Here is a 10,234-nt window from a genome sequence, read left to right as displayed (position 1 = left end):
TTGATGAAATTAATTCCTAGGTTGTTTTTATTATTGATTCTTAAGTAGTGATTCATTGTTTTGTTTCCAGTTCTTTAATTTTGGTTCATAGTTTATAGGATTTCTTTTATTTTTAATTGTTCACTTAAATTTTAATGAACCAAATAGAATTCGAAAATCAATTAGTGGAACTTGGGAGATAGTCTTTGTGGGACGATCTCCGTTCTTACGGAATTTACTACTTGACACGACTACGTATACTTGCGTACAGAAATTACAGATCAAGCTTTTGGCGCCGTTGTCGGGGACTTATATTCCAATATCACAGATATTGTTATTTGTTCTAATTTGGTTATTTTATTTTATTTAATTTCTGTTAATATTTATTTGGATCAAATTTCTATTGTGTTTCAGGACTTGTTGGTATATGTGAAGCAATAAAAAAAAGGAGATTATACCAATAGATCGGGAAATTAAAAGAACGTGCAGACAGAACCGGAAAATAAAGAGGAGATTGGAGTTTACCATGGCTGAAAATTTGGGAAACTGTGCTAATAATGGTGAAGGTGCTGCAGAAATTCCAAGGGAGCAAGGACCAAGAACATTAAGAGATTATGTACTTCCTACTGTTACAGGAGTGCATTCACGCATTAGACCTCCAACCATTGTTGCCAACAATTTTGAGATTAGGCCAGCCATCCTTCAAATGGTCCAAACAACTGTTCAGTTTGGAGGTCTGCCAACAGAGGACCCCAATTTACACATTGCTAATTTTCTGGAGTTATGTGCAAAGTTCAAGATGAACGAGGTGAGAGATGATGCTATAAGAGTGAGGTTATTCCCATTTTCACTGAGGGATAGGGCGAAGAGTTGGCTGATATCTTTACAGGCGAATTCTATCACTACATGGGAGGAGTTAGCTCAGAAATTCCTTGCCAAATTCTTTCCTCCAGCAAAGGCTGCAAAGTTAAGGGGTGAGATTAATAACTTTTATCAATTGGATGGAGAGTCACTGTATGATTCTTGGGAGCGTTTTAAGGAGTTGTTAAGGAAGTGTCCACACCATGGAATAGAAAAGTGGATGTTGGTGCATAATTTTTATAATGGGTTCATTGGAACCACGAGGACAATTATAGATGTCGCAGCAGGAGGTGCCTTTATGAGTAAGAGCGCTAATGAGGCATATGAGCTATTAGAGGAGATGGCGATGAATAATTATCAATGGCCAACTGAAAGGGGACAACCAAAGAAGATGGCTGGAATGATGGAATTGGATGCTATATCCATGCTTGCAGCTCAAGTTGCAACCTTGACAAAGCAACTACAAAAGACTACACTCCCATCTCATGCTATGCAAGTTCAAAACCTTTGTGAAGTGTGTGGTACAAACCATCAAAGAAACCAATGCCCTGCTATAGATATGAATAATATGCCCATGGAAGAAGTACAAGCTATAGGAAATTTTCTGAGACAACCTAATAACCCCAATTCCATGACCTATACCCCAACTTGGAAGAACCATCCTAATTTTTCCTGGTGTAACAACCAAAACACTCTCCAACCTTATTCTCCACCTCAGCCACAATATCAACCTGCCCAAAATAGGCCACCATATCCACAGCAATATGCACACCAAAATCCTCCACCTGGCTATTATCAACCTACACAAAATAGACCTCCTCACCAAATTCCAATGAAACCAGATGAACCTCAACTTGATGTACTTAACCAATTCATGACTGAAACCAGGGCGTCCATAAGAAGTTTGGAGACACAAATAGGGTAATTAGCTTCTTTAATGTCGAATAGAGCTCAAGGAAATTTGCCTAGCACTACAGATGTAATGACCCAACTACTCTAGACTTTGGACCATTAACAAAAACTATACATAAACACTAATCCTTAATAACACTTACAAGTGAAATGATCATAACTTTATTAAAAACTTGTAAAAAACAAATGTTAAACTTACATAAAACTCAAAATAGGATATGGGATCCCATTGTTTAAAAAAAAACATAACTTAATTGTAATGAAAAGAGATTACATAAATAGGTGCGGAAAAATACACATAAATCATGAATAAAGACTACATCCTTGAAATCGAAACTCTCGACTCCTTGAATCCATTTCGCCTAAATACACATTCCCCAAGCATCCACAAACCTTTCGCACCACTATAGCTATTTTCCTACACATATAAACATAAAAGGAATGAGCCTAATGCCTAGCAAGGAAAATCTAACATATAGCCATATACATAAAAATTCATAATGCAACATAAAAACATACTATAACACTTATGTAACATACATACTATAATGGCCATTATTACTTGGGGTCCCATAAACTAAGCAAGTTATATGCCCATTAGATTAGTGGGGTCTTGCTAGCTAAGCAAGTCATATGCCCATAATCTATTTGGGGCTCGTTAGTCATATAGGTCAAATGCCCAAGTCTACAATCACACTTAACATAACATATTACATAACATAAAATCATAAGATAACATATAAAAGCATATAACATAAATCCTATCCTATTTTCCTTACCAAAATAACCGGGATATGAGAACTGATTTTGGACCTTGGAACACTCCTAAAAACCATTTATAATATGGTGAGTATATTGAAGAAAAGGGATGAAAGTGAAAAAGGAACTATGCTATCAAAATATACTTACCAAAAACCTTGTGCTTAAGAACTTGGATTTCCTAACCAAGATTAAGAATAAGGTTATAATGAGTAGAAGACTATGAGAATTTTTAAAGAACATAATACAGAAATGGACTAGAGTTTGGAAATACCTTGAAGACTTATATTACCAATCTAAACCTTGAACCGAAATGTGAATAAACCTTACTTCCCCAAGTGTTTGATAAGCTTATAATGATCAAGCTTATAATTCCCAACCCAAGTATTTTCACTCCCACACTCACCTAGCAACTTGCAGCCTCTGAACTTAGAGTAATAGATGAATAAATGGCTGGGTACTAGGTCCTATTTATAGAGTTTAGGAATGAAATGATCTTCATTTAACTTGAATAAAAATAATGGCTTTTTAAGTGAAAATAATTTGAATTATCGTTCAGCAGAGGATAAAGACTCATTCAGAAAGGTGCTGGACTTATCAAGAGGTTGAAGGTTTGAATGGAGAACGTTTTTGAAAACTTTCAAAATATGCTGAGAGGGGCGATATATCGCCCCTTATAGGCAATATATCGCCTGGGCCATTATGCCTGAGGCAATCATGCAACGTTTCGTGTTTTCCGTATCTTCGTACTGCGATATATCGCCCCTATAGCTGCGATATATCGGCATACGCTGAATATTTAAACACAAAATTACACATTTTTAGCTTAATTTGAATTGAGTAAGCATCCTTGACTAAGCCTTCTAACGTTTTCAAAGCTGCTGACTGACCTTAAAGTATTCAAATTTTAACCTTAATAAATTTAATCCTCAAAATACTTAATCATTAATAAACCTATACATAACATGTGCTATTATCTAATTGGTTCTTATCAAAACCTTATAGTATAATAAATATTATCCTCAATATCAGTCATATTAATCAAACCTTAGGTTAAAATTAATATTCCTAAACTATAGGTTAAACTTAGAAAATCTACAAGTACTACTATGAGTGTCCAAATAAATCCCGGTCTGAACCAAAAATCCACAGTGATAAAGATAATACTATTATTACTATAATACTACTATCTAACTAGCTAAGTAAAGTTCTTGGAATCTACAGCAGAAGTTAATCCTAAAGAACGGTGTCAAGCTATTACTTTGAGGAGTGGAACGAGGAATGAAGGACCAAAGAAGAATCGGTTGGAAGAAGAAGAAGGTCAGAAGGGAAATACTCAAGGTAAAGAGGAACATAAGTTTAATGATGAAAAGGTTACTGAGGACCTTAAGAAAGAAGAGGAGACCCCACATGTAAGTATTGAGCACCATATTAGAATTCCATATACACAAAGGCTTTGCAAGCATAATTTGGATAAGAAATTTGCAAAGTTTTTAGAGGTGTTCAAGAAGCTACATATTAATATACCGTTCGCAGAAGCATTAGAACAAATGCCCAGCTATGTAAAGTTTATGAAGGAGATTCTCACTAATAAAAGAAAGATGGGTGACTACGAAATAGTGGCATTAATGGAAGAATGTAGTGCGATTTTGCAAAGGAAACTTCCTCAAAAGTTACGAGATCCTGGGAGTTTTACCATTCCATGCACGATTGGGGAGTTTGAAGGTAAGCATGCACTTTGTGATTTGGGGGCAAGTATTAATTTAATGCCTTTGTCAGCATTCCGTAGACTTAGTTTGGGGGAAGCCAGGCCAACCATAGTAACATTGCAGCTGGCTGATAGATCTGTGAAGCATCCACGAGGTATTATAGAAGATGTATTTGTAAAGGTGGATAAGTTTATATTTCCAGCTGATTTTATAGTTCTTGATATGAAGGAGGATGAAAATGTTCCTATTATTTTGGGGAGACCCTTTTTATCAACTGGGAAAGCATTGATAGATATGCAAAAAGGAGAGTTAAAGCTAAGAGTTCAAGGGGAAGAAATGGTCTTTAATGTATTTAAGACTATGACTTATCCTAAAACAAGTGATAGTTGTTTCTCAGTTGATGTGGTAGAAGAAGTAGTAGGAAGAAAAGAAGTAATTGAGGATCCTCTTAAAATAAGCCTTACAGTTGATGATGTAGATGGTGAGGAAAACGAAGAAGCGATGAGTTATTTGAAGTGGATAAAATCATTTGAGCCATGGAGCCATAAGAAATTTGAAGAGTTGGGTGAGGGACCGGAAAGACCATTACCATCGATTGTGAAGCCACCTGTTTTAGAACTGAAAGTTTTACCCGACCATCTCTGTTATGCTTATCTTGGTGAAAAAGAGACTCTTCCGGTTATAGTTTCATCACTTCTTTCGGAAGAAGAAGAGGAGAAGTTATTGAGGGTGTTGAAGGCTCATAAAACAGCTATAGGGTGGACTCTGGCTGATATAAGAGGAATTATCCCATCAACAGTTATGCAAAGAATTCTCATGGAAGATGATGCAAGACTGACTATTGATGCTCAACGAAGACTTAATCCAACAATGAAAGAAGTGGTGAGAAAAAAGATTTTGAAATGGTTAGATGCTGGAGTGATTTACCCTATTTCTGATAGTGCGTGGGTGAGTCCAGTACAAGTAGTACCTAAGAAGGGTGGTATGACGGTGGTGAAGAATGAAAGTAATGAATTGATTCCAACAAGGACTGTGACGGGTTGGAGGATCTGTATAGACTATCGGAAGTTAAACAAGGCAACTAGGAAAGACATTTTCCTTTGCCTTTTATTGATCAAATGTTGGATAGGTTGGCAGGGCATAACTACTATTTTTTTCTAGACGGGTACTTATGCTATCATCAGATTGTAATTGCATCGGAGGATCAAGAGAAGACGACGTTTACATGTGCGTATGGGACTTTTGGTTTTAGAAGGATGTCATTCGGGTTATGTAATGCAGCAGCCACGTTTCAACGATGTATGATGGAAATATTTTCTGACATGGTTAAGAAGGGGATTGAAATTTTTATGGATGATTTTTCGGTTTATGGGTCCTCTTTTGACACGTGTTTGACTAATTTGGAGCTGGTGTTGAGGAGGTGTGAAGAGTCGTATTTGGTGCTTAATTGGGAAAAGTGCCACTTTATAGTAAATGAGGGAATTGTATTGGGGCACAAGATTTCTAAGAAAGGCATTGAAGTGGATAGGGCAAAAATTTCAACGATAGAGAATTTGCCACCACCGGTTTGAGTAAAAGGAGTACGAAGTTTCTTAGGTCATGCAGGATTTTATAGGAGGCTTATCAAAGATTTCTCCAAAGTTTCAAAGCCACTGTCCACTTTGTTAATGAATGGGGTTACGTTCAATTTTGATGAGAAGTGTTAACAAGCATTTAAGATACTTAAGGAGAAATTGATCTCAGCACCTATAGTTGTTGCGCCTCAACGGGATTTTCCATTTGAACTGATGTGTGATGCCAGTGATTTTGTGGTTGGGGCAGTGTTGGGACAAAGAGTTGACAAGGTCTTTAGAACGATTTATTATGCAAGTCGTACCGTGAATGATGCTCAAATGAAATACGCAACTACAAAAAAGGAGTTGTTGTCCATAGTGTTCGCTTTTGATAAATTTAGGCCATATTTGATTGGGAATAAGGTGGTTGTTTACACAGACCATTCTGCGATAAAGTATCTTATGACCAAGAAAGATTCTAAGCCTTGTCTTATTCGGTGGATTTTGTTGTTACAATAATTTGATGTGGAAATAAAGGATAAGAAGGGTACTGAGAATTTGGTGGCTGATCACTTGTCTAGATTGGAAGTTGATGAAGATTCTCATGATAAAGAAGTTCAGATTAATGATGCTTTTCCTGATGAGCAGCTATTTGAATTAAGTGTTTCCAAGGACGTTCCATGGTTTGCAGACTATGTTAATTATTTGGCTGCTAAGGTTATACCTCCTGATATGACAAGACAACAACTAAATAAATTGTATTCGGAGGTGAAGCATTATTATTGGGAGGAGCCTATTCTGTAACGACCCAAATTCACTAATAAGGCTTAAGGGCCTTGGTTAGTGTGTCGGGAGGGCATGAAGGGAATTATGTGTGATTTCTATGATTAAGACGCATGATTATGATTTAAAGCATGTTATATAATTATGTGAATTATGTTATGTGATAATTATGATGTGTGAATCGCACCACGTAGGTGCTGTGATACCAATGTGATGCACGTGCCGAGACGGTCCTAGGAAGCTAGATAGTGGTAACTGGTAATTTGGTAACCTGCGTAACTATTAGTAACCATAGAGAGTAACAGGTTTTATGGGGAAAGTGGTAGAATTGCAAAGTTGGTAAAAGGACGAGTATGCCCTTGGGGGTTAGTTAGGAAGGGGTATTAGTGGAAGGGTAGAATAGTCATTTGGTAGGATAAATGACCATTAGCTGAAGGGAAAGGATCATAAACGTTATCTCATTTGGGGCATGATTGATTTATGCTGAATATGGAGACCTAGAAATAGAGAAAAAGAAAAGAAGAAGAAGGAAGTTGGATTTGAGTCTTGGAAGGAAAATCAAGAGGGTTGAAGTAATCAAAATCAAGCTTAAGCCAAGAATATTCAGAGGTAAGATTTTGGTTATGGTATATCTAAGTTTCAAGTCTGATTTTTGGTTGATAAGTGTGAATTGAAACAAATTGGTGGCTGGTTTTGTATGAACTCAGAATTGGGTAATCAAAGGGGAAGGAGGTTTAAAGCTAGAGACTCACCACTCAAGGTAAGGTTTTTGTGTAATTATTAGGCTTATTTCTGTTAAGGTTTAGGGAGTTTGGAGTGTGGCTTGTGTTTGGGTTTAAGTTGTTTTTAATTCTCTGGTTTGAGTTACAAAGCATGAAACTCAAGAGTGAATCTTGGGAATAATTGTGTGAATGGGCTTGAGTATGATGTTTCTAGGTTGTTGTGGGGTTTATTAAGGATCTAGAGTTGGTTTTGGGACTTAGGATGGAGTTTGGGGTGATTTGGAGTGAGTTAGGCTCGGGAAAAACGCGAAGGAAAACCCAGAATTCTGGGCCTGCGAAGGCGCGCCGCGGCACAGTTTTAGCGTGCCGCGGCATGAGGCCCCTGACTTGCTGGGTGCCGCGGCACAAGGCCAATTTCAGGACATCAATTGTTGGCAAGTTTGGCCCTTTGCTCCGGGGGTTCGGGGGATGTCTCCGGGGTATTGTTTTAAGGTTTTGGGGGTTCCGAGAGTGTGGGTTAGGTTCCGGGTAGGTAGTTTTGGATTGGTTAGTGACAAAGAATGTTTTATTTGTGTTGTGATTAGGACTTTGGAGAGGCTCGGGGTAGAGGACCGTGTTTGCGGCTACGTGGCATCAAAAACCAGTGAATTGAAAGGTAAGAAAACTGCACCCGAATGTATGATTGTAGTGGGACTAAGTGCTCCCGAGAGTTGTATTGTGTCAATGTTGGTATTATGCCAAAGGACATGTAAAAGCGGTCTAAGAGTACCGTACATGATTTTAGCGCACGGGGTGCGAATTGGCCACTGGGAGCCAGAAACAATAGGATAACAGAGGGAGCGGGAGCAGCCTATGAGCGCTAGCCCTGGTTATCGTCTGTGCATTATGTATTGTGAGCTGAGATGCCTAGTATATGAAATACTTGACTGATGATATACTTGAGTTTATGAGATGCTTAGTATATGAAATACTTGACTGATGATATACTTGAGTTTATGAGATGCTATATGTGTAATTGACTTGTTTGCAAGTTGTTCATGCTCTATTGTTGCTGTGTTTTCTTGCTGGGCCTTGGCTCACGGGTGCTTCGTGGTGCAGGTAAGGGCAAGAGCAAGCTGGACCAGGCCTGAGGTGGAGAGCTCCGAGGTGAAATGTACATAGCCAGCTGTTCGATCACCATGGTCGAGGAGTGTGTCAGGACAGGGAATTACCTAGCTGCTCGTTTTTGCCTTAATATGGCCAGTCAATGTATTTGAACTTTGTAACTTTTGTAAATGGCTTTTAAACTATCATTTTTGGGATCCCATGTAAACAAACAATGTTTAGTAATAAAAACGTAACTTTTGAGACCAAAACACTTTTAACCCTAGTTCCTCTACTGTTTCAGTAACACGCTTTTACTTTAATGACTTGATTAGCAAGTCTGGCACTTTATAAACACACAGTGTAACGGTCTTGGCTATCCAGGGCGTTACATATTCTGTATAAACATTTCCCTGATCAAGGTATTAGGAGATGTGTGCCCGAAGAGGAGATGATGTCTATCTTAACTCACTGTCATAGTTTGCATTGCGGCGGTCATTTTGGCGGAACAAGAACAGCAGCAAAAGTTTTGCAAAGTGGGTTTTACTGGCCTACATTATTTAAAGATGCTAATGATTTTGTTAAAAGTTATGATCGTTGTCAACGGACTGGGAATATATCTAGAAGAGATCAAATGTCGATGACTGGTATTTTGGAAGTTGAGTTATTTGACGTATGGGGGATAGACTTTATGGGACCTTTCCCATCATCGTATAATAATAAATATATTTTTCTTGCGGTAGATTATGTTTCTAAATGGGTAGAATCTGTAGCAACCCCAACTTGTGATGGGAAGGAAGTACTTAAATTCCTTCATAAAAATATCTTTACTCGATTCGGCACCCCCAGAGCAATTATTAGTGATCAGGGAAGTCATTTTTGCAACAAGTGGTGCACTGCTCTTTGTGCTCTCTATGGTGTTCATCATCGAAAGGCGTTATTCTATCACCCAATTGCAAATGGCCAAGCTGAAGTGTCGAATAGGGAAATAAAAGGTATCTTGGAAAAGATAGTAAATACTTCAAGGAAGGATTGGTCGAAGAGGCACGATGATTCACTGTGGGCATATCGCACTGCATTCAAAACTCTGATTGGTATGTCACCATATCGATTGGTGTTTGGTAAGGCTTGTCATCTACCGGTGGAACTGGAGCATAATGCTTATTGGGCTGTGAAGAAGTTAAATATTGATCTCTTCATGGCGGGGCAGAATAGGCTTATGGAGTTAAATGAGCTTGAAGAATTCTGAAATGAAGCTTATGAGAATGCTAAGATCTATAAGGAGAAGTCGAAGGCCTTTCATGATAAGCGAATATTGAGGAAGGATTTTCAACCAGGGGATAAAGTCTTGCTATTTAATTCCAGACTTAAACTTATTCTTGGTAAATTAAAGTCGCGATGGACAGGGTCGTACACGGTAGTTGTGTCACTTCCTTATGGAGCAGTGCAAGTTCATAGTGAGAAGAAGGGACATTTTAAGGTGAATAGTCAGAGGTTGAAGCATTATTTGGAGGGTCCGGTGGGAAAATACAAGTCTGTGGTGATGTTGGAACCAATTTGATCTGAAAATAAATAAGAATCTGGCTAAAAGACGTTGACAGCGCTTTGAGGAGGCATTCCTCAATTTATTTATTTTTCTTTTTTATTTGAAAAAAAAAACATTTTTTGATTTTTTTTTTTAATTTATTTGGTTTGGAACAATGTTTAGGGAATTTGTTTTAGTTGTTATTTTTATTTTTGATGTACTGTAAAATCCGTGAAAATCGTGAAAAAACGCAAGAGTTTTTAAGAAAAAGGATAGAAAAATGATGATTGGAGGTGCAGTAGCGCTACAGTGCTAATAAGAGAGCGTTGCGGTGCTTATCTTAGAACC

At 37.9% G+C, this 10,234-nt stretch overlaps 1 protein-coding gene and 1 non-coding gene across 2 annotated transcripts; one reads left to right on the top strand and one right to left on the bottom strand.

The window, feature by feature from the left end:
* The first annotated feature begins 505 nt into the window (after positions 1–505).
* LOC133799477 (uncharacterized) lies at positions 506–9,610 on the top strand. The gene is made up of 7 exons (XM_062237491.1): positions 506–953; positions 3,736–5,297; positions 5,405–5,785; positions 5,939–6,196; positions 6,311–6,456; positions 8,791–9,008; positions 9,105–9,610. Exons 1-7 carry the CDS (start codon positions 506–508, stop codon positions 9,608–9,610), a joined length of 3,519 nt encoding a protein of 1,172 aa, XP_062093475.1.
* Positions 944–1,050, bottom strand: LOC133802969 (small nucleolar RNA R71). Its single transcript, XR_009877711.1, has one exon. It is a non-coding gene; the product is annotated as a small nucleolar RNA R71 (small nucleolar RNA).
* Positions 9,611–10,234: the final 624 nt, after the last annotated feature.

The sequence above is a fragment of the Humulus lupulus genome, chromosome 9, assembly GCF_963169125.1.
Source record: "Humulus lupulus chromosome 9, drHumLupu1.1, whole genome shotgun sequence".
Classification (NCBI taxonomy): Eukaryota; Viridiplantae; Streptophyta; class Magnoliopsida; order Rosales; family Cannabaceae; genus Humulus; species Humulus lupulus.
Note: the sequence above shows the minus strand (reverse complement) of the source record. Positions and strands in the feature narration are given on the sequence as shown.

Excerpts from the sequence above, each read along its gene's own strand:
- LOC133799477 (XM_062237491.1), top strand. The coding sequence starts at position 506 with ATGGCTGAAAATTTGGGAAACTGTGCTAATAATGGTGAAGGTGCTGCA. Across the intron at positions 954-3,735 it reads AAAGGCTGCAAAGTTAAGGG|CAGAAGTTAATCCTAAAGAA; the intron begins GTGAGATTAATA and ends TGGAATCTACAG. Across the intron at positions 5,786-5,938 it reads TAGAGAATTTGCCACCACCG|ATACTTAAGGAGAAATTGAT; the intron begins GTTTGAGTAAAA and ends CAAGCATTTAAG.